This window comes from Lutra lutra, chromosome 2, assembly GCF_902655055.1.
Source record: "Lutra lutra chromosome 2, mLutLut1.2, whole genome shotgun sequence".
Taxonomy (NCBI): Eukaryota; Metazoa; Chordata; class Mammalia; order Carnivora; family Mustelidae; genus Lutra; species Lutra lutra.
The window spans coordinates 105,827,758-105,854,812 of record NC_062279.1 but is presented as its reverse complement, the minus strand read 5'-3'; the positions used below and the strand labels follow the sequence as shown (position 1 = coordinate 105,854,812).

The window sequence follows — 27,055 nt, the reverse complement described above, 5'->3', positions numbered from 1 at the left end:
ATTTTCTCAAAGATGAGTGGAAGCTATGCTTTCCATAGTTTGGATTTTTGTTACTATGGGGTAGGTGACTGATTCACTTTGAGTCACTGTGCTGTAGGTAATTCATGTTGCTTTTATTTAGAGTAAGAATGAATCATACAGTTCTTTAACAGTGAATTTGTTTTATCATTCATAGTATATACTTAAGTTGAAATTACTATAGGTTTTCTTTTTTTAAGCACATCATTTGAGGGGTAGGTGATGGAATCTGCCATTGACTGTACCATACATTTGGACTTAATAAAATTTCCTGTGAATAATCCACACAATATATGTTTGAGTCTTAAATATATGAGTTCTTAAAACCTTTTTTTAAGTTGGTTTATATCATAGAATTAGAATTCTATAGAGAACATATAGAACATAATGGTTATTGTGTGAATATTGAAAAATTACTTGTATCTATTTGGTATTTATCATTGCTAAACTTCCAGTAAGAATCTCTATACATGGGGGAAAAAAAAAAGAATCTCTATATATGGTTTTTAGTAATAATTTGTAATTGTCTTATGGTACTTGGCATACATGTAGCTAATTGGTGTATACACGTATTATCAAATCCAAGTTTTGTACTCCGTTCAATGTTCTCACTTGCTAATACCATTAATAAACTTTCATCCTACTACAGCTTGCTGTTATGAGAGAAAAATGTAGGTAATTTACAAAATAATAGAATAAAATCTCATTTCAGTCTAGTTGAAGGGAAAGCTTTAATTAACACTGTCTGACCGTGTGCGGTATAGCTTGACGGGCAGGACAGAATTCTTAGTTTATTATTTTTGACAAAGCAAAATACTGAGAGAAGATGGCAGCTGTTTGTCTGATCTGCCGCCTAGCGAATATCCTATTACAGTGATAATAAGTGAATAAAAAAGGATAATCCTAAAACAACAAATAAGGATCCATCAGAGCTGGAGATTTCAGAATGTATATAGAACATGAAAAACAGTTGGAGGTATGGTTATTGATGAAACAGCGTGGAGGAAGTCCCAATGTAAGTATATGTGCTGTGGGGGGTCTGTAGAATAAGAAGAAGCCAGACTCTGGTGCAGAACCCCACAGTGGTTGTGCGGGGTTAATGTCCAATAGGAGAGAGGGTGAGAGGGGGATGTGGAGCTTAATGCAGGGGATTGGTGTCAGTTTTATTATGGAATAGCACACAGATGTTTATCATGGAGGCTTGGGGCTTGTGGAATGGGCTGGTTTCTTCTACAGAAATTAAAGACAGTGGAGGGTTGTAGAACGGCCCGCCCCCCAATGCAATAGCCAACTTCTTACCCCTGTGTCTCCACAGGAAGCTGACTTTCAACAAGGCTTTCTCGTGTACACATCAGTCTTTCTAGTCTCTTATTAAATATCAACCAAATTGTCAAGGATCACCATCAGTCAGGCTTTCACTCCTGCTGCTATTGCTGCCACTCTACCAAACTCATTGGTCAAAAGGCGACTTGCATGTGACAAATATAATGATCAATTTTAAGTTCTCATCTCATGTGGATTATTAACAGAACTTGTCATAGTCGATCACTTTGTCTTCCTTGAAACATTTTTTTTTCTTTTTGTCTCTGGGACAACACTTTTTTATTTTGATGGCTTCTCCAGCAGTCTCTTTTGCTGGTCCTTTGAAATGCTCTAGGGCTCAGTACTTGGCCCACGTCTCTGTCTGTTCTCTCTCTAGGGCAAGGGTTGGCTAATGTTTTCTGTAAAGGGCTCTGATGGTAACTAGTAGGCTTTGCAGGGCATAGGGTCTCTGCCACAACTACTTAACTCCACCTTTCTAGCATAGAAGCAGCCAGAGAGAGTAAGATATGAATATGGCTTTGCCCAAGAAAACTTTATTTACCCAAGTAAAAACAGGCCGTGGGCCAAGGTTTGCTGACTGTAGCTATTGAGCTTTTCAGCCCCACAGTTTTAGATAAATCTATGCCTTCCAGATTTGCAACAGCCTGAATCTCTTCGTGAACTCAAGATTGACACATCCAGTAAACATATTCTGTCGTCTCACCTAAATGTCTCAGAGACATCTCAAGGTTACCATGTGTAGTACTCTGGATTCTGGATTCCTCTGCCTGCTCGGTTGTTTGTTTCTGTCCTCAAATCTGTAACCAGTAACTCAGCAGTTGTTCTTGGTGCCTTTCTTACTCTTAACCCCACTTGGGATTCAGTAGTTTCTCCCTTCAGCTGTGCTTTTGAAGTGTATCCAGAAGAGTTTCTTCTCTCCACTTCCCCCTTGCGACTTAATCCATCTTCCACCTGCCAATTGTAGTAACCTTCTGATTCTCCCTCCTGCTGCCACCCTGGTCCCCCTCGAGTCTGCTTTCCACACAGAAGTCACCTTGATCCTTTTAACATGTAAGTCAGATCATGTCCAGGCTCTGCTCAAAACCCCAGTGACTTCTCATTTCGCTCAAAATAAACTTAAAATATTCACCACAGTATACAAGGTTGTGTGTGACTAATATTGGACTTCCTCTCTGAATTCGTCACCAGCCATTCTTCCTTTTGATCAGTGTGTTCCAGCTGTCCTGGCCTCTCTGCAGTGTTCCTCCCTAGATAATCTGCTTGCCCTGCTTCCTCACTTTGTTTAGGTCTGTGCTGAAGTATTACCTATCAGTGAGCTCTTCCCTGTCCTTTCCATTTAAATTTTTATCTCTTTCCTTATTCATTCCTTTCTTGCTGTCATTCTTTTGCTTTTTGATGCTTATTGTACCCAATATAGTAAGAACATACTCCTATTCATTGCTTCTATACTTGACCCCCCCCCCCACTAGAATAGAAATTCCATAAGAAGAGGGAATTTGTATACCCAGGACTTATGTGTTCAGTAAATATTGAATGAATGAATTTAAGAAAATCTTATAAATTAAATAGAAAAGAAAAAGTAGAAGAGAATTTGATTTTTAAAAAGTCCAATAAATGTCCTCTGAGATTTTAGAAACTCTTGTATATATTAAAAAGGAAGAGGAAGCTATGAAGAAAACATAATTACAGACCTTTTCAAATATTGTAAAGACAACTCAATAGGTGGTGTAGTGGGACAAAAGATGATCTGTTGTTTTAAGCTACCAGCTTAAATGTGATCATCTGTTATGGCAGTCCCGGAAAACTAATAGAGAAAAGTTAGAATATAAGGTAGAATATAAGCTAAAAAAATCTACCAGAAAAGTTATAAGGTAAAGAAATCCACAGAAAGTAGAACAAAATGTCAAGGAGATAGAAAAAGGAGGTAGAGGAGACATAAGACTTAATCTACGAAGTCCAATATTTGACTAATAAGAGTGCCAGAAGGAATGGAGAGGTAATTATCAAAGAGATGGTAGAAGAAATCTAAGAATTTAAGGACCCTAATGTTCTTAGTCCCAGATACATTGCAAAATCTCAGAAAACTGAGGCTTTTATAAAGAGGTTCCTGAAAGTCTTCAGGTATGGGGCCGGGGAGGAAGGGAGAACAGCTCACCTTAGAAGGAGTGAGAATCAAACTAATATTTGACTTATGAGCACAAATGAATGCTTAAAACCTTCAAGATTCTGAGAGAAAATAACTTTCCTCCTAGAATTTACCCAGGCAATCATCAATCTAGGGTGAAGACCAAATAAGGACATTTCAGACATTTAAGGACTTGGGAAATTTACCTCCTATGCATCCTTCCTTACAGAATATAAGTTAGGGATATGCTCCTGCAAAACAACTAAGTAAACCAAAAGAGATGAATGCATGGGATCCAGGAAACAGATCTGAGCTGGAGACCAAAGAAGCAGAGTCTTAGGAGGCCAGAAAGTCATGCAGTCTTTATTGCAGCAAGGGGATAGAGATATTCAAAGAGAGTTGTTTGTGTATAGAGAATCCATAGTCTTTGTGGAATCTGTGAGGCATTTGAATAATTTATAGATACGATTATGACTGACGATGGAAGAAACATAATTAGAAGCACAAGTCAAAACAAGCTGAACAGGAGAGGAAATTTAATTATAACATTATACTTGGCCAAAAATCAATACGTAGACCGTGCTTCTCAAACTTACTTCGGTGTAAGAAGTGTTTGTGGGTGCTAAAAATCTATCCAGATTTCTCTTAAGATTCTGATTCCCTAGGTATGGGAGATCCAGAGACCTGTTTAACAAACACTCCCAAGTTTTTCCTATCTTTAGAGAAATTTTGAAAATATACTAATAGGAAAAGCATAGAAAATTCAGTATGAATATAGAACATTTATCAACCTTGAAATGAAAAAAGTGCAGAAGATAAAAATTAAGAGAAGGATAAAGGGACTGAAGTAAAAAACCAGGTAGTACAGTCAAATATTGTATGTATTTGGTGGAACAAGGAATAAAGCTGTAAATGTTAAGATTGGTCAGTAGACGGGGTGCCTTGGTGGCTCAGTGGGTTAAAGCCTCTGCCCTCGGCTCAGGTCATGATCCCAGGGTCTTGGGATCGGACCCCCCATTGGGCTCTCTGCTCAGCAGGGAGCTTGCTTCCTCCTCTCTCTCTCTGCCTGCCTCTCTGCCTACTCATGATCTTTGTCTGTCAAATAAATAAATAAAATCTTTAAAAAAAAAAAGATTGGTCAGTAAAGAATTTAAGAGGAACAGATTGGGAGTGAAATGAACAAAACTTATCTCTTAAAATTAGAATCAATAGATAATTTCTAAAATTGGTAAGGCAAAAACTAACCATACAAATACATTATTTGGAGAGATGTAGATAATTACTAGACCTCAAGTAAATTAAAGAGGTGAAAAATTTTGCTCTGACAGTGGATCTGGATTGGAGAGAGGTGAAGACTGCTACATTTTGTCAACCATGTACATAGATTGCTTTGTTTAAACAGCAAAATAGGTACTTTTTTTTTTTAAAAGATTTTATTTACTTATTTGACAGAGAGATCAGAAGTAGGCAGAGAGGCAGGCAGAGAGGGGGGGGGAAGCAGGCTCCCCGCTGAGCAGAGAGCCTAACGCAGGGCTCCATCTTAGGACCCTGAGATCATGATCTGAGCTGAAGGCAGAGGCTTAACCCCCTGAGCCAACCAGGTGCCCCCAAAATAGGTACTTTAAAAAGCAAATTGGCAGCAACAACTTGGTTTCAAATCTAAAGAAACAATCAGAGTGAGCTTCAAATACTGAAGTTCTAACTCAGGATTATTACTGATTGATTCTGAGGCTCTGAGAAGGGGCCGTTTATATCCCGTGCTTCAGTTCTGTCATCTTTACGGAGTGGCACACATTGCTCCAACGCTTGCTGCATGGACCTCATGTCTCTGTCTTTGTCTCCTGTGTAAAGTATGGATTACCCTTTCCATTTTACTGAGGATCAGGATAGATAGCACCTATCTTTACATCTAGCTTTCGAGAGTCTTAACACTCTGTGGAGCATGCTGGCATACTAATGGCACTGACCCCAGAAAACTTGATGGGGTCTCATCCTCCCTTTCTGCATTAGGTCAATGATGAGCTTTCTGATAATCCTAAGAGGACTCCTTTGTCTTTGCACTTATGGGTGGTGCTGATGGAGATGAGGAAGTACAAGCCCTGTCTTGGCTGTGGGCTTAGCTCACTTTTTAGCACTTGTATTCCCGTATCTAGTGCATTACCTTTTACAAACTAAATTACATATTGCTCAATTGAAAAAAATTGAGAAAATTAAGTTTCAGAGAAATTGAGTGAGTTTATCAAGCTCAGTAACTAGAAGTCAGGTCTTAGTCTCTGAATTCATGGCTTTGCCTGAGTTTTTGGTATATTTCCCAATCAAAGCATTATCATCTGACATCTAAAGCCATATTTTATTTTTATTGTTGCAGATATAATTCTGTTCTTTTTTCTTCATTAGTACATTTTAATCTATACTATTTTGTGGTTCAGATGGCTGCTAGTAGGTATTGGTTTTCTAAGTCAGACCATTCACCCACTAATACTCTTTTTACTTTCCAAGATGCAAATTAGACAACAGCTTAAACCCATGCATTTGCAGTATCATAGTCTTTGAATATCATGTTTAGATCCCGGTTTACCTCAGCACACTTCATAAATCTTTAGCTTTTAATGATCACAGTCCCATTTTCTCCTCAGGCTTGAGTAGTGTGCTTTCATTTTAAATCATAGTAAGTTTGTTGGGGCTTGTCCTCAGTTAACAGGAGCATTGGAGCTTTAGAGAAATTTAACACCAAATCAATGTGCTAGAGGTATCATTTATTCTTAATTACAAAGGCAGCCCAACTGGTCTGTCAAATTTCCTATACTTTCTTAATTACAAAGTTCCTTGGTTTATGCAGCTGCTTGAAGAGATTATTGTTAATTCCCATCATAGTGATGGGTCCCAAATGTAATGATTGACATAATCTTCCAGAGGATTGTATTTTTCTCAAAACTACCTTATCTTTGTGGCTTAAAACTAGGAATCACAGATTGGTGACTGTTCATTGGAACAAGAGCTTACATTTGTACTTTAATACTTGTTTTTCTTAACCTATTTTTTCTTATTTATTTTTGAAATTATATATAGTAAAATTGAGTCTTTTGGGGGGAACAGTTCTGAGTTTTGATAGAATATAGATTCGTTTAAACACCATCACGATCAAGACACAGAACAATCCATCACGCCTGAACAGTTTCCACGTGGTCTCTCTTGAGTCACCTTCACCCTCTGTTCTCAACTCCTGGCAATCGCTGATTGCTCTTTATGCCTATAGTTTTGCCCTTTCCAGAATGTCATCCAAATGATACTGTTTGAGTCTTTTTTTCATTTGGCATGATACATTTTAGATTTATGGATTTTGTTGTGTGTATCAGTAGTTCATTCTTCTTTATTAGGTACTAATACATCATTGAGCAAAATACCATTATATGGGTGTAGCAGAATACATTTATCCATTTAGTGTTTGTACATTTAGTTTGCTTTCAGTTTTTGGTGATTTTGAATAAAGCCACCTGTAAACATTCACTTAGTTTTCCTATAAACATTAGTTTTCATTTCTCTTGGTCAAGTACTTAACAGTTGGATTTCTGGATCAAATATTTAACTTTGTAAGAAAATGACCAACTATTTTCCAAAGTGGCTGTATCATTCGAACTGGGGTATCTTAATAGAAAATAAATAATAAAGATTTAAGTATGTATTACTTCTAGAAAAGTATATAATCATGCAACAAACTGATAATTTTGTTCTTGTGTTGCTCCTAGATGATTTTAAATTCAGGCAGAGAATTTGAAGTTTGATCTGATATGCAAGTTAAAGTTACATAAAGTTGCAAGTTAAAAGTGCATTTTTTTTTAACTAATGAAAAATAACTTTGTAGATAATAACAAGATTGTATATACTTTGCCACTTGTATGCGCTTCTTTATCCTACCCTGTGAATGGGTCCTCAGGAGTTACCCTGTTACTAAAGTGGGAAATATTAATAGAGATGTATTTATTGAATGTCGACTAAGTGCTAGGTACTTCCTGGATGCTGGGGACCCAGTGGAGAGTGTAGCAGAACAAACAAAAGCAAACAATAAAAACTACTAAGCCCAGCTTTTGGAAACAGATGTGTTCCAATATAAGTTCGTATTAAGTTGTTGCATTTTATTTAAATAATATATACTTTTAAAAGTATTTAAAATGTGCATTTCAGTATGCAGTGAAGATAAGATAGTTCCAGTGACTAAAGTTCATTTTTGTTTTAAGCTTACCTTGATATAAGCATCCTATCACTGAGTGGGACACAATGATTTGTTTTTCTTTTAATTGGGTTGGACCTTTATGTCTTTGTTCATGTGAATTGTAGACAGAAATTGGGAATTCTCTTGTTAGGTTTGTCCTAGGGAAATTGACATCAGTTTTAATCCAGTCACTTACTAGAGAATCTCTTTTCAGAAGTGAGGTTTTTCATATTTGGGTGATAGTCAATTTTAAACATTTTTCTGCTTTGGATGTTTTAAGCTACAGAGATAAGTACAGTTGACGTGAACAAGAGAGGGTTAGGGGCACCTGCCCACCACACAGTCGAAGATCTGTGTACAACTTCTGACTCCCTAAAAACTTAACTACTAATAGCTTATGTTAAACAGGAGCCTTACCAATACCGAAAACAGTTGATTAACACACATTTTTGTATGTTTACGTATTATGTACTGTATTCTTACAATGAAGTAAGCTAGAGAAAAGAAAATGTTATTAAGAAAATCGTAAGGGAGAGAAAATACATTTACAGTACTATATTGTATCTAAAAAAAATCTGGGTATAAGTGGAGCTGTGCATTTCAAACTTAGACTGTTCAAAGGTCAACTGTAAATTATTTTGGCAAACCAAGATATGGTTTATTTGGTATGTATTCTCTTTGGTCATCATATTGGGATAAATTTTAAAAGTTGAAGTAAACTTTAAATTCATAGTTAAGGTTAATTTGAAAAATCTGAACACTTTTTCAAAAAGTTTAAAAGTAGATAAGGATGTAATTGTTCTGAAGAACAGGATAATCTGTTGCTTTAATTCTGTATTTTTATTTTTGTTTTGTTTTTTCCCTTTGCAGAGAATGTAGCTGGTCACTACATTTCCCCCTTTCATGATATTCCTCTCAAGGTGGACTCAACGGAGGTATTGTTTTAACTTGCTTTTGAGGGAGGGAATATATACTTCTAATATCACAAAATGCTTTTTGGAGGCATCTCGAAAGAATGCAATTGGAAGTCAAGAAGGACAGCAGAGTTGTCGTAACAGGATTGTAAGCCTCCTTCATACATTAGAGATAGTATGAGAATAGGATCCTTCCAGGAGGAAGATTAGGGAACACTAGGGATTTGTGCTTCCTCCAGGCCTTCAGTGGACTGGACTGTCAATAGGATGGCAAGAGGGAGAATAATAGTGAAGATTTATTGACCGCTCGTAGTGCTTATCCACACTGTGCTCAGAACTTTACTTGCATTATCTGAGTACTGCTAGGTCTACTGTTACTATCCTTTCTTTGTTAATGAGGTTCAGTGCTTTGCCCATGGTTGCAAATCTGTTGTCCATTGTGGGAGGCGGGATATGAATTTAGGTGCTCTAACTCCAGAGGTTGCATTCTTAATTGCTCTTGTGTAATCCTTCCAGCTCTTTGCTTCTAAGTAATATTCAGCTATAGGACAGGAAATCATACAATTTGGAGAGAGAAGGAAGCCACAGACAGGAAGGAAGAACTCCCATTTTATTGTGTGTGTATGTGTGTCCATGTGTTTTGTTTTGGCCAGTGAACAGTCCATCCTGAATATCTTGTCTCCCAACACCCTCCTTGCTTTTGGCCAAAAGTGCATGATTTCATTTGTTTATTTATTAATTAATTATTCTTTCAGTAAATAGTCATTGCAGCATTATGGGCGCGCCGGCGGTCTAGGCCCTAGGCCTGCAGTGGTGAGTAAGATAGATGTGAGATCTAGTTTGCACTTGATTGGAGAAGACAGAAAACCAGAAAACAAGTCAATCAGTAGTGTTAAGTGCTATAAAACTAGAATAAGGTAATGAAAGAAAAAGGGTCAGTGCTTCTTCATGTGGGGGTGTATCATGACAAAATCTGTTTACTTAACAAAAGAATAATATTTTGGGGAATCATGGAGTAGGTAGGAGTGGAGCTAGAAAAAGAGTGGACTAGAAATACCCAGTTGGCATGATATTCTGCCCAAGAAGATGGGGTTTGGGGAATATGAAATTGGGGTTAGGCAAAGTTGTGAATGGGACAGGGCAAAATACAACAGGCTAACCCAGTGAATTCTGGGCATGTGGAGATTGGTACACACAGTGGTTGTGTGGATAGGTTCCCCCATCCTTAGCTCTAATGTTTGCACCTTGTGCTTTGGAATGTGGTATTTTAGGAACAGAAATAATGTTTTAGGACCTACTTGGAATAATCATTTTTCTGTTTTGTTTCCTTCATTAGTGGTTTTTTTGGTGTGTAAAAGTTATATAGAAGTGTGAGCATTTGTGAATGGCATAATTTTTCCTCCCAACCCATCACATACTCTGTTTTAATTTGGAAGTGCTTGATGGAGGCATAGTAATCACACCTTGGTGGAATTTACAGGCAGGAGGTGCAGCTGAGTACTTTCATGGCTTGTTAGTCATGCTCCCTAGAGCTTAATTTCAATAATGAAATGACTGTTTTAAGTGTAATCACTGGAAACTGACAGTCTTTCCTTAAAGACAGCCTCTGCTTAATTTTATAAAAACTAGGAAATATACTTGAAAGAGACTTAGCTTTTCTGATAAAATATTTTATGAAACACTAATGCTCCTGCACTGGGGATGCAAATGTTGAGAGAAAAGGAACTGGGCATTTGGTAGGTTCTCCATGAATCATGATTCTGGACAGCCTCTGTAGTGAATGTTTCTGTGGTAGGCTGACTTTCAGTGCTTTGCAATGCAGCTGTATTCTTTGCTGAAATATTAAAATTATAAATACCATCTTTTCTTTTATAGGAAAATGGCATTCCTACAAAGAGAGCACGAAATGATGAATATGAGGTATATCTCTAAAGGTTTTTTTTGTGAGCCACTTCTATTATCTGTTAAGGACCTTGATGATAGTTTGCGTTTGTAAAATCCTTCTAAAGTTCCCCCCTTACAAGATTTTGGTGTGCATACAGATTTTTTTTTTCTTCTAGTACCTGTTTAAGGCAGCTAGGGATGATCTCAGTGTTTCACTTTTTTTTCTTGTGTTAAAATACACGTAAAATAAAATTTAGCATTTATCGCACAGTTTTTAAAGTGTGCAGTTCAGTGTAATTAAGTACGTTTCACATGTGCAGCCATCACCACCATTCTTTGTTTCAGAACGTCTTCATCTTCCCAGACTAAAACTCTACCCAGTAAACACTAACTCTCCATTCCCTGCTCCACCCAGCCCCTGATAACTACTATTCTACTTTCTGCTTATGAATATGACTATTCTAGGAACCTCCTTACCATTTCATTTTGTAACTGAAGAACCAGAGAGAATCAGGAAATAAACCCAGAGAGAATCAGGAAATGAACCCGTGATAAATAAAAGTTATTTACCACAATAGATAGTCTAAAGTAAAGGTACTTTATGAAAATTGGTCCGTTTACCATTTTTTTAATTCTAAGAGAAAAGGTGGTCTGAGAGGCTGTTTTAGAATTCAGGAACAAGTCTTTTGGGGAAAACGGAGAAAAAAAGTTACACCAAATATACACTAAAATAAATGTCTTCTGAAAAAATCTTAAATATGTGACTGTCAAACCTTTAATAGTTCTTGATTTAGGACCAGAACATATGAGAACATATTCACCTGGAAATAGTTGTGTTTTTTGTTTTTTTTTTTCCAGTGGGAAAAATGTATTCTGAGTCTGTATAGCCAACTTAAAATTTAATTCTTAGAACATGGTTTATATGTCAGAGAGCGACTAATTGGAGTCTCTAGTTTGTGTTTGTTTGTTTATTTATAACTCTCCCATTTTTTCCAAGCCCTTGGCAATGACTTTTCTATTCTGTTCTATGAGTTTGGCCCTTCTTTCCTCCCCCCTTCCTTCCTTCCTTCCTTCTTTCCTTCCTAGAATTCCAGATATAAGTGGTACAATGCAGTAGTTGTCTTTCTCTGTCTGGCTTATTTCAGTGAGAATAATGCCCTATTGGTCCACCCATGTTGTCACAAATGGCAGGTTTCCTTCTTTCTCCTGGCTGAATAATATTCCATTGTATATATTAAGCACATCTTCTTTATCTTTTCATCCATTGACAGACGTTTAGATTGTTTGTATATCTGAGCTATTGTGAATAATGCTGCAGTGAGCATCAGAATGCAGGTATCTCTTCAATATTCTGTTTTCATTGCCTTTTTTTTTAAGATTTTATTTATTCATTTGTCAGAGAGCACAAGCAGGGGGAACAATAGGCAGAGGGAGAAGGAGAATGAGAAGCAGACTCCCTGTGGAGCAGAAAGCCCCATGTAGGACTTGATCCCAGGACCCTGAGATCATGACCTGAGCCGAGGCTAGCCACTTAACCTACTGAGCCACCGAGGCACCCTTCAGTTTTCTTTGGATAAATATCCAGAAGTGTGATTGCTGGATCATATGATAGCTTTGTTTTTATTTTTTATTTTTATTTTTTTAAAGATTGATTTTATTTATTTATTATTTATTTATTTATTTATTTGACAAAGAGAGGGAGATCACAAGTAGGCAGAGACAGGCAGAGAGAGAGGAGGAAGCAGGCTCCCTGCTGAGCAGAGAGCCCGATGCAGGGGTCCATCCCAGGACCCTGAGATCATGACCTGAGCCAAAGGCAGAGGCTTAACCCGCTGAGCCACCCAGGCACCCCTGTTTTTATTTTTTTTAAAAACTGCCACACTGTTTTCTGTAGCAATTTACATTCCCACCAGCAGTGCACAAGCATTCTCCTTTTTTTACATTCTTACCGGCACTTGTTATTTCTCGTCTTTTGATGATGACAGCCATTCTAACAGGTGTGAGGTGGTATCTCATTGTGGTTTTGATTTGCATTTCTCTGACAGTTGTGATGTTGAGTACCTTTTCATGTACCTTTTGACTGTCTCTTGGAAAATCGTGGTGGGAGGGGCAGAAGGAGAGAGTCCTAAGATGAATCCCTCCTGAGCACAGAGCCTGCCCCCTGGGCTCAATCTCGGGACCCATGAGATCATGACCTGAGCGGAAACCAAGTCAAACCAAGTTAGCCGCTTAACCGACTGAGCCACCCAGGCGCCCCCCTGCCCATTTCTTAATCAGATTTTTTTTTCTATTGAGTCGCATGAGTTCTTGAGTTTTGGATACTAATCTTTATTGGATATATGACTTAAAATATTTTTTTCCCACTTATAGTTTACCTTTTTTATGTTGTTAATTGTTTCCTTTGCTGAGCCGAAGGTTTTTAGTCTGACGGTCTTACTTGTTTATTTTTGCTACATGTTGCCTTTGCTCCAAAGTTTATTTGATCTTTTTAAGAGTTAGAGGAAAGAGGGTGATATCCTTCCATTTTTTTCCAAAGTATATAAAATTTGCTAACTTTTTTTATGTATTATGAGTTTTTCTTTTTGGTTTTTGCAATAAAAATAGAAAGGAAAAGTGGAGAGACAGAAAACACTTGAAGAAGGAGGTAAATGGTTCTTGCTCATATCCAGCTTTCTCACTTGAAATGTGTCCCCTCGTATCTTTCCTATTTTCTGGTAAATTTCAGCAGACCATTACTGGTTTATAGTTAACAGTAATCTTAGGATAACCAGACTACCATTGGCTTTAAAAAATTATAAGTAATACATATTTTAGCTGGAGGGAAGAAAAACAGGCTGGGGATTCACTCTTCAGAGTCAGTAACAAGTGATGAAGGAGAGATGGTTGTTGCACACTTAAAATTCAAACCTTGTCTTTTGTTCTTTTGGCCTATTTCAAGTTTCTGTGAGTGGTTTTGGTAGGTGTCATTGTGTAAAACAGTTGTGACTAGCCTGGGTCTTCCTGTCACCTCTGAGGATTCATCTGTATACATTTGTTCTCATAGCCAGGCTTTTAGGGATGAATAAATTATGGGAACATCTGCCATTTACTTAGGTTTTTCTTTTTAACAGCTACTTGAGACATATTTAAACAGGTGCTGGGGTACCTCATAAAAGAGCATAGAAAATAAAACATAACAGCAAGACTGTGTATAAAGTTTCAGAGATAGGTATGAGACATACTTCTAAGGAGCAGTTGTTGTGAATTCATTCTTGGCTTTGTTCTTTATCTCATTATGGTTTTGCATTTCTCTCATTGGTAAACTTTAGTCTTAACTAGAAAAGCTTAACAACCATCATTACTTTTGTGGCTCAAATGGCATTCTTTGAATTAATAGCATCCGTGTTTCGCCAAGCCCCCACGTACTGTTTAGCAGTGCTGTAAGCCAGAGGTTTGCAACTCTGGATGAGTATTAAAATTTGCTTGCAGAGCTTTTAAAAATAAGTAGTGCCCTGCCTCCATCCCCAAGCTATTGAATTCAAATATGTGGGAGGAGGGCTCTAGGAAACCTTTTTTTTTTTTTTTTTTTTTTAATTGATTAAAGCTCTCCTGGTGATTTTGATGTGTGGCACAATTGAGAATAAGTGTATTTAATCACTGCTTTCTCAAATGATCTGTGCTAAGGAATTAGTTTTTGGTTTATTTTTGATCTGTTGTGAACTGACACTTCAAAAAAATATAATAAAAATGAATTATTAGAAAAGTGTAATTCAGGGTTCAACAGACCTAAAAATGGCTCCATCAAATTGCTATTAATGTTTCGAAATGAACCAGTAACAATCAACTTGCAGATTAGCTCTGGTTCTTGGCCATACTTGTAGCACTGTTTTAACATTGCTTTCCTATGGTAAGTTCAAAATGGCATGCAAGTCGACTTTAAACTTGAGACTTTATTTTTGTAAGGCCCAAACTATGGAAAATTACAGATTTGTATACCTAAGAACTGTAGGCAGGCATTTTTACTCACCATTGACCTAGAGTCTTTTTTGTTTTAAATGCTCTGTAAAGTTCAAAAATGATAAAAAGAAGCTGGCTCTTTTATAACTTTAGGGTATCAGAAATCCTAGATAAGCAAGCTAAGTGTAGAAAGGTGTCAGTCTGACTTTTTAAACTTAATACTTACCTATGCCAAAAGCCTTAATTTTACATTATGATCATAATAACTTGTCTTTAAATATTGCATTGGTTTGGGAGTTGTTTTTTTTAAGATTTTATTTATTTATTTATTTATTTGAGAGAGAGAGAGAGAGAGAGAGAGTGTAGGTGAGAGGGAACACAAGCAGGGGGAGTGGGAAAGGGAGAAGCAGGCTTCCCGCTGAGCAGGGAGCCAGATGTAGAACTCGATCCCAGCACCCTGGGATCATGACCTGAGCTGAAGGCAGACACTTAACGACTGAGCCACCCAGGCGCCCCTAAATATTGCTTTGTGATTTTCAAAACATTTTACTTTGTAATTTTTTTGTGTATTTTCATTTAAATTATGTAATTGATCTGTGTTACAACCTTGTGTGGTGAATAGGACAGAGATCATTACACTTATATTACAGATTGGAAAAGTGAGACTTTAGTTTACATGGTGGACCCTGTCTCTCACTTCTGTTTTAGTTGGAAAATAAAAATTGAAACAAGTTTCCATTCTAGTTCTGTCACAATACTGTGAAGGTGAAATATAGCAAGTTTTAATGCTGCAGCATCATGTGACATGATGGCTTAAATCCTGCTGTGTTTTAGACAACAACTTTAATTTTCAGAAGAAATTTAAGGCATACAGATGTATGATGTAGTCTCCACGCATTTTTGTAGGGAAAAAAATTATAGTATTCTTGCACAAGAGACAAGTGATATAAAGGATAAGTAAAAATTTAAAAATTATCTGTTTTTTTTTTTTTTTTTTTTTTTTTTTAACTGCAGAATTTGTTTAATATGGTTGTAGAAGTACCTCGGTGGACAAATGCTAAAATGGAGGTATGGCTATATTCTTTTAATATCAAGTGGAAATTATAATTAAGACTTAAAAACTTTATTTGAAGTTGGTCTAGCAGTATTTTGAATTTGGGATGGTTGACAAACTTTTTGATAAAAACAATAGAAAACACTTTAGTGAACTTGAAATGTAATTTTCAAATTACAAAATATTTTCAAAATATTATTCAAAGCTGAATTTACACTTTAAAGAGTGTGTTTTCCACTTTTGTCTCTCTGGTTTGTTATACACATATTTATTTAATTTTCTTTGACTTCTCTGTCTTTGAAAAATAACAAACATTTTCCAGATTTATTTAAACAGATTCAGCAATGTATTTTGTTCACAGATAAAATTGAGACATATTTATTTGGGACTGATGGCAAGTTTCTAAAGACAAACTGTCCTTTAGATTTTTGTACCAGAAATGAAAGCATTTTCCTGGCCAACTCTTGATTTATAAGTGCTATCCAGGATATCTGCTATTCCCTGGTTACCTTTTTTAAATGTTTTCTTTGAGACATGAACCTATCAAGAACTTCCCTTTTGCCCTTCAGAATTTTCTTGTTCCATCTTCAGTTAGGTAAGATTCCTTAGACTTCGGAGTGAAATTTAATTTATGGCACTTAGTTTCTTTAGTTATTTAAGTCTTGTCCTATTGCTTTGGTTGTGATAGCAAGTATTATTTCAAGTATTTTTTTTAAAAGATCTTATTTAGGTATTTATTTGAGAGAGAAAATGTGCAAGTGCATGTGTACATGCATACAGGAGAGCCCATGTGAGCGGGGTGAGGAGCAGAGGGAGAGGAGAGAATCTCAAGTAGACTCTATAAGGGGCTCAGTCTCAGGATATTGAGATCATGACCTGAGCCGAAAGCAAGAGTTGGGCACTTAACTGACTGAGCCCTCCAGATGCCCCTCAAGTATTTTAATTAAGGATTGTTATATAGGTGTATGTTTTTCAGAATTTATAGTTAGTGAATTGCCAGTAATTTCACCAAGTCCTAGTAGCATTGTTTTTGTTAATATTTTAATAGGTAAGAGTAAAAGTTAAAAAAAAAAAATGGATTCTTTTTTTGGTCTTCCTTCAGAATATTTGAGCATTTTGGCTATTTTCTATCTCAGTTAGGTATAGAATCAAGAATCTGTGAGATCCTACCTAATTTAAGCAGTATTTATTCATTCAAAAATGGCTTCAAGTTATTCTTTATGGGATAGTGGTTTTTTTTGTTGTTTTTTTTTTTTTTTTTGGCAACTCAGTTTGAGTATATATGATAGAAAGTTAACTGAAATGAAATTACTTGGTGAAAATCTTTAAGTTAACCTTATTTTCATAAGATTGATGGTAAGACACCCAAAATTAGTATCAAAAAGCAAGTAGGTTAATCTTTATCCTTTTGCCCTTACGGTAATTCTGTTATTTTTGTTCCAAACGAGTGCCTATATAATAGAGTAACTAAGTATATAATCTGATGTTTCCTTTTTAGACATTCTTTCTTACCTAAAACTGTAAAGTAGAAATAAGAGTTAATTTATTTTAAAGTATCTTTGATCAGTAAGTTGGAATATAAATATTTAGCCTCATAATAGCAGACAGATTTAAAATATACAATTTGAATATAGGATTAATCATTTCTCATCCTCCTCTCTCCTTTTTTCCATGATCTACATAGATTGCCACAAAGGAGCCATTGAATCCCATTAAACAAGATACAAAGAATGGCAAGCTACGCTATGTGGCAAATATATTTCCTCACAAGGGTTATATCTGGAATTATGGTGCCCTCCCACAGGTAACATTTTTGTTATAATGGTAAAACTTCTCTGTCTTCTGAAAAAATTGCCTTGTAAATTCTGTGAACTACTTCAATTTAAATTGGTTCTGAGGGCATGTCAGTTTGAGAGATTTGTAAATTTAAAATTTTTTAATGTGGAGTTTTATTGTATCAATAAATTTTTTTCAAACTATATATATGTCTCTGCTTAAGTTCTTGGAGTTAGGCATATAGAAAACTTATATTTGGCATTTGAACACATTTCTTTCCGTGGGCTTGGCAGTTAAGAGTCAATGAAAAATGTTCTACCCACTTTATCTTCAGCGTTTCTTTGAATGTGACAAGTTATGCTTTTATATACAGTCATATATAATAGCATCCTATCTTATCCCTTTTTGTTTTCTTCCCATGTTTCCTCACCCTTGGGAAAGGGTGTCTCCTTCTGATCAAATGGTATCTCCTACTGATCAAATTATTTAGTGAGTAAAACTCGGAGTATGCAGAATCAGAAGTCTGGGTTTAGGAGACATAGAGAAGCATCTGTTTTTATGATTATAAAAGCCATCTATATTAGACTATCTATCTGGGTATTTAAGTTTTATATTTTATTTTATTTTAACATTTTGCATGAAATTCCAAAATGCTTTTGGGGAAATAACTGAGAAAAAGGAGTCTGGCTTTATCCCACTCAAAAAACCAGCTGCCCATTTAGAATATTTACAGGAAAAGAAGAGAGAAAATTGTTTTCTAAGGGGTCAGCTGCCTTTGATGCTTTTAGACCACCCACATGGATACATTCTTGGTTAAAACAAGCACTTCTAAAATGATGTACTAAGAATGAGAATGTCTGTTGAAAAAATGAAGGCAGGTGTTCTGATTCCGCAGGTGCCTAAGTAGACATTCTGTTTGACCTATCAGTAAAAGGGTAAAAAAAAAAATTTTTTTTTAAGCTTAAGGGATACTCCTTGTAGGAGAGGATATATGGGTGAGGAGAAGGCCAAAGAAGCAGTTGGATTGGAGAAAGACAAAAACAGAGACATATAAAGTAGAGAAGGCAGGGGACAAACTAAAGTTCATATATTTGTTTATTTCATGAAACATTTATTAAAAATTTTTGTGCTAGGCAGTGTATAGATGGTGGGTGTACAAAGAAAACTGATACACAAGACAGCACATAAGTGAGAATATGGGTTTTGGAGCAGATGGCACTTACTAGTAATGTGACCTTGGGTAAGTTTCTTTGTCTTTCTGTGTGTCACTTTCTTCATCTGTTAAATAGAGGTGATAAAGTACCTAGTGCATATGGTCTTATTGAAGTTAAATGAATTATTACACAGTGATCTTAGAAGAGTGCCAAGAGTATAGTGATCACATTATTATAGGTACTGGTGTTTTTATTATATGGTCTTCCCTCTAAAGAAATTTATAGGGGGTGATCAACAACTAAACCACTGGTTACCATGGAGCATAGTAAGTTTTACTAATTCATCTACTAGTTCTTAACTTTTGTAGTTTTTCTACCTAAAGTCCTGATGAGTTTTTGTACTCCTCTGGATGTGTTTGAATTTTCAAGATGCCCCTACCTACTATTATAGTAGTCTGTTAGGTACAGTAGTTTTACTGTAGACTCTAGCAGTCTCTTAATGCATCCTGAATTGTTGCCTACTGACATTTAATACTGTCTAGCATCCAAAATAGCATTTTAAAGACTTAAATCTCCTAATGTTTTGCTCATGTGAGAACCTTTTTAGTGGTTTCCTATAGCCTCAAGAATAAAATACAAAATTCTTTTTTTTTTTTTTTAAAGATTTTATTTATTTGAGAGGGAGAGAGAGCATACAAGCGGAAGGGGTGGGGAGAGGGAGAAACAGACAACCTGCTGAGCAGGCAGCCTGATCAGTGGGGCCTGATCCCAGACCTTGGGATCATGACCTAAGCTGAAGGCAGATGCTTAACTGACTGAGCCACCCAGGTGCCCCAGAATACAATGTTCTTAGCATGGTTCCTGAACCCTGCCTGATCTGGCCTCTGCTTCCTGCTGCAGCCTCCTTTTACAGCGTTTGTCTTTCCTCATTTCCATTCCACCACAGTGAGTGCTTTAGTGTTTCTAATTTCCTTTTTTTCTATACCAAGATTGCACGGAGCTGTTCCTTAGTATATACGAGAGCAGTGCCTGATGTTTGCCAGGCAGTGCTTTAAGTACTGGAGGTAAAGCAGTGATAAGAATGACAAAAATCGGGGCGCCTGGGTGGCTCAGTGGGTTGAGCCGCTGCCTTCCGCTCAGGTCATGATCCCAGGTCCTGGGTTTGAGCCCCGCGTCGGGCTTTCTGCTCAGTGGGGAGCCTGCTTCCTCCTCTCTCTCTGCCTGCCTCTCTGCCTGCTTGTGATTTCTCTCTGTCAAATAAATAAATAAAATCTAAAAAAAAAAAAAAAGAATGACAAAAATTCTTCTGGGTCTTTTATTCTGGACAGAGTGACCAACAACAGCAAAAAAAGAGTAATAAAATGTATAGTGTGTCAAATGGCGGTAAGCATGTTGGCGAACAAGAAAGCCGGGAATGGGACTAGGATATATTGGGGATGTTGTAATTTTGATTAAGGAGAAGGCCTCCACGAGAAGGGGTCATTTGAGTGAGGACCTCTAGGAAGCAAGGGGACAAGTAGCGCGCACATCCGGGGGGGAATGCAGCAAGAAATGGGACGTATAAAGGTCCCAAGGTGGAAGCAGGCCTAGTGTGTTTGAGTAGCAGAAAGACCAGTGTGGCTAGAATGGACGTGAGGAGGAGGAAATAGACCTCTAGTCTCTCCGCCATTTTTAACCAGAGATCTTTACCATCTTCTTAAACCTGCACTGAAAAGAGAAACAGAGAGAGAGAGAGAGAGAGTGTGTGTGTGTGTGTGTGTGTGTGTTACTTTTCAGCAAAAGAATACATGAGGTTGCAGAGAACTTATTTACCAAACAGTAAGTGAACTGATGAATGTTGATGAAAAATTGAAATTAGACCAGTTGTTTATGGGAAAAGATGATTGTACCTAATATCCTTTTGCTTCATTGTCAGTATCAAGACAGAATGAGTCTGGTAAAATGATAGCTAGCCCCTCGTCCTATTTATATTTTTCATTTCGTCTCCAGTTTCTCAATCTTCTTTGCTTCCTCACTCCCACGCTGGCCTTCTCACGATTCCTCTTGTTCTCCAGGCACACTCATGGTGCAGGTTTCATCTTTATTGTGTCCTCCAGCTTGGAACGGTTTTTGCCAGGAGTGCACATGGCTCACCTCCTTAAATGTTTGGTCATAAATCACCTTCTTCGTGATATCTGCCCTGAAAATCCTTTAGAATATAACCTTGTCTCCTGCTTCCCTACTTTATTTTTTCCCTTTTCTGTAGAATCTACCAACTTCTAACATGTTCTGTAATTTGGTTGTTTATTATGTTTATTGTGAATTTTTTCCAGCTAGAATGCAGACTCCAGGAAGAGAGGGATTCTGTCTCTGCATTGTTCATTGAGGTCTTCCAACTAACTACTTAGATTAGTGCCTGACACCTAGTAGGTGATTAATAAATATTTGGGGAATGAATAATGAATGCATTGTGTGTATTACATTTGTTTCATATGTGTCTGTGGGTATTAGGTTTTCTTACGATTTGTCCTGTAACAGCAGGAAATTTGTTCAGAACTGTTACCAAGCCAACCATGCTTGGAAGAACAGTAAGCAGCAGCGTTTTGCTTAAGTAGCAGCCTCTTCCTCAGCTTGTGATTCGTCAGCATGCTGTCATTATTTCAGATCTCTAGCTGTCTAGACTGGTGAACCTTAATAACTTCCCCCTCACTAGCAGTAATGCCTTCCCCAAAGTTTGGGTTTGGCCTGAGCAAAAATTTTCTTTTGTTTGCTTTCCCCAAGTTGTATTTCCGTGTATAATGGATTATTCAGTGTCCCAACTTCTGAGTGAATATTTGGAAGACCCATTATGTTAATGGACTGGATAATGTTGAAGGACTAGAATCACAAAATTTAAGATTTCTTTAATTTTTTTTTTGTAGTGCAACAATCCTTTTTTTTTTTTTAAGATTTTATTTATTTATTTGACAGACAGAGATCACAAGTAGGCAGAAAGGCAGGCAGAGAGAGAGGGGGAAGCAGGCTCCCTGCCGAGCAGAGAGCGCGATGTGGAGCTCGATCCTAGGACCCTGAGATCATGACCTGAGCCGAAGGCAGAGGCTTTAACCCACTGAGCCACCCAGGTGCCCCGCAACAATTCTTTTTTAATTGAAGTATAGTTGACACACAGTGTTACATTACTTTCAGCTGTACAACATAGTGATTGAACAGCTCTGTAGTTTATGTTACACTCACTTCAAGTGTAGCTACCATCTCGCCATACAATGCTATTACAATACTGTTGACTCTATTCCTGTGCTGTACTTTTATTCCTGTGTCTTACTCGTTCCGTGACTGGAAGCCTATCCTTCCCACTCCCCTTCTCCCATTTTGCCAACCCTCTCCACACCGCCCCCCCTCCCACTAAGATTTCTTCAGTTTTAATGGAATATTGTGTTTTTATTTTGAACTTCATTATAAGTCTGGTTCATTGACCCCAAGTAGCATTTAGTACCACTTACTAGGTTTGTAACCTGGGATCAGTGGCTAAATCTCTCAGGTCTATTTCTACTTCTATATCATTATACCACCTCCCCCACAAGGTTGTTGTCAATACTGAATGAGATAATCAAAGCAAACCGTTTAGCCTGGAGGGAGTTCTCAGTAATATTTCTCAATGATGACACTGTTGTCACTGATAATAGCTGCTGTTAGTGAGACAACTGGCAGTGGCTTTTGCTTCAAATTGAATCTGTTAAAGTACATGTGCATCCTCCTTCCCTTGAGCTGGTTATAGGAATCCTGATTAACCAGGAAGTAGTTCTCAAGAAGCACTTGTATAGAGAGCTCTGTACAATTCAATGATTTTTTTGACATAAGGGCCAGAGCATGGTGATTATAAATGTATTTATTAATATTTGTAGCTTGTAAGGTAATGATCTCAGACATCTACACAAGGATGAGAAAGATTTGTTTTAGGCTAGATCAGTAATCTGTTTTCTGATTTATTTTCTTAGCTTTATAGCCATTGTTTATACCAACATTATTTGTATTTCCATTGATAGTTTCTCTTTTTATTTATGATTTTCCTGGGTTCATGCTAAAATTTTTCTATATATGTAGCATATATAGGTATGTACTGGTAGGTGTATACCTATGAGTCAGATTGCTTAATTGTGAGCAACACACTTCTGTAACTCTACTAGGTATTCCCAAATTCCTTACAAAAGAAATTGTAACAATACACACTCCTACCAGCAGTGCATAGTGTGCTAGGTGCCTTACATCCTTACCAGTACAGTTGACCCTTGATCATGAGTGTGAACTGCATGGGTTTGAATCTACTTATATAGAGATTTTTATGGTATAGTACTGTAAATGTATTTTCTCTTTATGACTTTCTTTCTTTTTTTTTTTTTAAAGATTTTTATTTATTTATTTCTCAGAGAGAGAGAGAGACACAGCAAGAGAGGGAATATAAGCAGGGGGAATGGGAGAGAGAGAGAAGCAGGCTTCCAGCTGAGCAGGGAGCCTGATGTAGGGCTTGATCCCAGGACTCTGGGATCATGACCTGAGCCGAAGTCAGACACTTAACGACTGAGCCACCCAGGAGCCCCTCTTTATGATTTTCTTGATAACATTTTCTCTAGCTTACTTTAAGAATAAGTATATAATATGTGTAACATAAAAATATGTGCTGTTTATGTAATTGATAAGGCTTCCTGTTAGCAGTAGGCTGTTAGTAGTTAAGTTTTTGTGGAGTCAAAATTTATATTCAGATTTTCAACTGTGCAGGGGTTCAGCATCCCTAACCCTGAGTTATTGGAGGGTCAGCTTTATTTGGCATTATCATATTTTTAGGTTTTGGACATAGTGTCTCATTATACTTTTACTTTTTATTTTTCTATTTCTCTTTCTATTTCTATTTTATATTTCTATTTCTCATTATACAATTTACTTTTTATTTTTCTAATCAGACTAGGTATCTTTTCATATATTTATAAGTCATTCATGTTTTCTCTTTGTATGACCTGTTCTTGTCTTTGGCCCATTTTGTATTGGGTTGCCCTTTTTCTTACTTAGTTGTGGAAGTTATTTCTAAATTTTGGATGCTAATTTTTTTTTTTACTTTTGTGAAGCAAATATTAAGATTTGGAATTTCCTCTTGTGGACATTGAGCTTTTTTAGTTGTTTCTCTGCCTAGCTATACAGTTAAAGCGCCACAAGGGGGCATAGTTAAAGTTTTAATTTTGTCAAGATTTCCTCTCCTAGTGCTTGCTTAAAATTATGCTATATTTTCAAGTTAAGTTGGAAGTCATTTACTGTGACTGTCTTTTGTAATCACAGTGGAGGCCTGTGCATAAAGCAGGACTAGAACTAGAACCAGTCAGTTGTTTTTGTGGTAAGGGAAATCATGAAGAGCATGCCTTAAAAGTATCAAGATTGTATAGCTTAAGAATTTTGTACTTATATACTTACTTCCTTGACAGGAGGAATAAATTGATAAATAATATCGAAAGTGGAGTTCTGAGACCAATTAATAAATGGGAAGCACCCACCAAAACCAAATGAAGTATAGCATGTATGAAGACCGTTTTTGTCTCAGTTCAAGGAAGGAATTCTTAAAATTACTGCTGATCCAAATGGACTAAGTTATCCCATGAAGCTTCCTCTTCACTGGTAGTATTCATGTGGATAATGAATGACCACCAACAGTCCTAGCACTCAGGGCTGGGACACATCTAGCAATTGTCTTACAGAGGCCATTTTTTAATTGGTGAGGAAACTGAGATCCAGATGTTTGGGCCAAGGTAGTTTGTGATGTAAGTAGAACTAGAGTCTAGGCAACTTCCTTTATGTCAGAGTGACCTTAGCTGTCACATTTGTCCCCTTCTGAGGGTGGGAGTAAAGTTAAGGGAAGTTTAAGAGAGGGTTCTTATATAAGGAAGGAAGACCCTCTCAGATATTTTCTGCTTTTGCTTCTAGATTCTCTGATTTCAGTCTTATCTCAGTCCCATCTTAGTTTCTTTAGCACATCAAGATTTTGTAGCATTTGTGACAAATGCTGTACCATTTATTAACTTGACATTCTTCAGGGTATTGACTATGTCCTCTGCATCTCTATTCCTAAGTTCCCGCCCAGATTGGTACTCAATAAATATTTGCTATGTGAATGGATACCTACTTAGGAGATTCTGTGAGTGAGAGAAGGTATTTAAAAGAAGAGAATCATGAAGAAGAATAAGGTTATATCTGAAAGTAATTCTCACTCAGTTGCTGTTGTAATCTAAACTTGGGCATTGTAATAGGATTAATACCTTGAGTTCTCATCCCATTGCCACCATTTAGAAAATGTGAGCATTGGGCAATTTAAATTCTGTGTGCTTCAGTTTGTCTATAAAGTGGGTCAACAATAAATAGTACCTTCTTCATTGGGGGTGTGTGTGTGTGTAGTTGTGTGTATCACTTAGAATATGTCTCTCCCCTATAATCAGTATGTAAGGTTAACAATAAGTTTATTCTTCCTATATTTTATTATTAATATTAGTATTTGAGGTAGTGAATGTTGTTTTACTGAATTTTTTTTTTTTTTTGGCAAGGTGGGGTTCAGTTTACTCCTAAATATATTATAATTTGGGCCAGAAGGAAAATATTGGAGTTTATCTAGGGTTTAGCTGTAAATAAGAGTATACTTTTAAAATTATCAGTATAAAATTAGAGGAACCAAGCTTGGATAATCTAAAATTATCTCTAGATAACAGTCTTGAGGTGACACAGTCTCTGCACATCTTGTAATGTATATCTAAGGAAAATAATTTTAGGGAGCTTCTGCAGTTCCATTTAGAATCAAGTAATTATGAGGCTTTTTGGGAAGGATGGTGCCTAAGGGATATTTAAATTTGATAACAAATTTCTCTTACGTTTTTCATTTATAGAAATGCTCATGTGCATATTTTGTAACCAGAAGGGTATAATCTTTTTAGGAAACTTAAGGGTTGACATCTTTTCATGCTTTTGTCAAGGTTTTGAGATTTGATGGCAAGGTAGAGAATTTTTTAAGTGGAATGAAAGACAAAAATAGATTCTTCTTTTATTTGGTGTAGATTCTGTCTTGTTCTTTATGAAGGGAAAACTGGGTTTCTTCTAGTAGGAGTCATTTAAAGAATAGAAAGTTAATTTTCAAACACAGAGCACCAGACCTGATGCTGTTACCATGTCAAAGGAAGCAGTGAATGATGGAAGCAACACTTTCCGCAGCTCCTGGAAGCAGCGCAGATGGTGGAAACCTCTGAACTGAAACTTGAAAAGGCAGCATGAATTTACATGCTGACTCAGCTTGGAAAAAGAGTATGTTTGGAAATACTGCCTACTTTCAGATGTGATTATACAGAAAAATGAGAGATGGAAGGAGGAAATACTATAAATCCGTCTTAATTATTATGATGTTTAGGGTTGTACTGGCATGTTGGCTCAGAGCCTGTGCAATTTCTGAGGTTTTTCCCTTTGGATTACTACTACCTGTAAAACTTCGTGCTCATGTGGAAAGATTAAGATATATATTATAATGAGTATTAACCTACATTTCTGCCTCCTCTTTCCCCCTTTTCTTTTTTAGACTTGGGAAGATCCCCATCAAAAAGATAAGAGTACAGACTGCTGTGGAGATAATGATCCTATTGATGTTTGTGAAATAGGCTCAAAGGTTTGTTTTCTAGACGGTGTTATTCTATGTGTTTTAGTCTGTTCATGCCGTAAAATCTCCTTTCTCTTCGGGAGGCACCAGTTTCCAGGTCTCCCCGGGCCTGGCCTATCAATCCCTCTGATACGAGTCCCTTTTTGTATCTTTCTTTCCTTCTCTTACGCTAGGGGTTGGTAAACTTCAGCCCAAGGCAAGTGAAGTATAGTGCACCATCTGTGTCTGTCAGTGACACGGTTATGCCCACGCACTTATGTATTGTCTGTGGCTGCTTTGGTCCCGAGGTTGAGGAGTGGCAGCAGAGACCGTACCATCTGCGAAGTCTAACATAACTACTGTCTGACTTTTTATAGAAAAACTTTGCTGAGTACTGTCTTCAGCTTCGTTAGCCACTACCCAGACAGGAAATTCAATACTGAATAAAGTCAACTTGGACTCTTGATGTTTTTTGTTTTGTTTTTTCATTTTGTTTTGCTTTGCTTTATTTTCCTTCACAGATACTGGTTGGGTTTTTTGTTTGTTTGTTTGTTTTAATAAATTAAAAGTTTGTGGCAACCCTAAATTGAATAGTTCTATTGGCACCATTTTTCCAACATCTGCTCACTTTGTCCCTGAATCACATTTTGATTTTTTTTTTTTTTTTTTTTAATGTTCAGTTAGCCACATACAATGCTAAGGAGGGCTTGTGTTGTGATGAGCACTGGGTGTTATATGTACTCTTGTTTTTGTGTCTGCTTCCAGGTTACCAAGACCTACTGGGGAAGAACAAAACCTACAAGTTCATAGGTTGCTGCTTCTTAACAATTCTTTGTGTTTTGGGTCCATTTTTCTATTTTCTATTGCATTTATTACTAATATTTGTTGTTCCCTGCAGACATTCGACTCCTAGCACTTCGTTTTCACTTAACAGCAGAACATTTTGTCTTTAAATTTTGTTTAGCCCATAGGAACCAACAGATAAGAGCTCCCTCATCTCTTCCTTTTGGACTACCACACTACCAGGGTTT

The 27,055-nt window shown here is 36.9% G+C and overlaps 1 protein-coding gene across 4 annotated transcripts in view; it reads left to right on the top strand.

Annotated features, from left to right (window-relative positions):
- Nucleotides 1–27,055, top strand: part of PPA2 (inorganic pyrophosphatase 2) — an 86,669-nt gene that overhangs the window by 4,168 nt on the left and 55,446 nt on the right. For 2 of the 4 annotated variants that reach the window (XR_007125184.1, XM_047718132.1), the window contains exons 2-6: nucleotides 8,547–8,611; nucleotides 10,466–10,510; nucleotides 15,425–15,478; nucleotides 17,149–17,268; nucleotides 25,968–26,054. Coding sequence is in view for 3 of the 4 variants with exons in the window: in XM_047718132.1 (XP_047574088.1) it covers nucleotides 8,547–8,611; nucleotides 10,466–10,510; nucleotides 15,425–15,478; nucleotides 17,149–17,268; nucleotides 25,968–26,054 (371 nt within the window). In the remaining variant the exon portion in view is untranslated. The remainder of the gene's footprint in view (nucleotides 1–8,546; nucleotides 8,612–10,465; nucleotides 10,511–15,424; nucleotides 15,479–17,148; nucleotides 17,269–25,967; nucleotides 26,055–27,055) is intronic. The other 2 variants (XM_047718135.1, XM_047718134.1) reach the window with 2 other exon arrangements.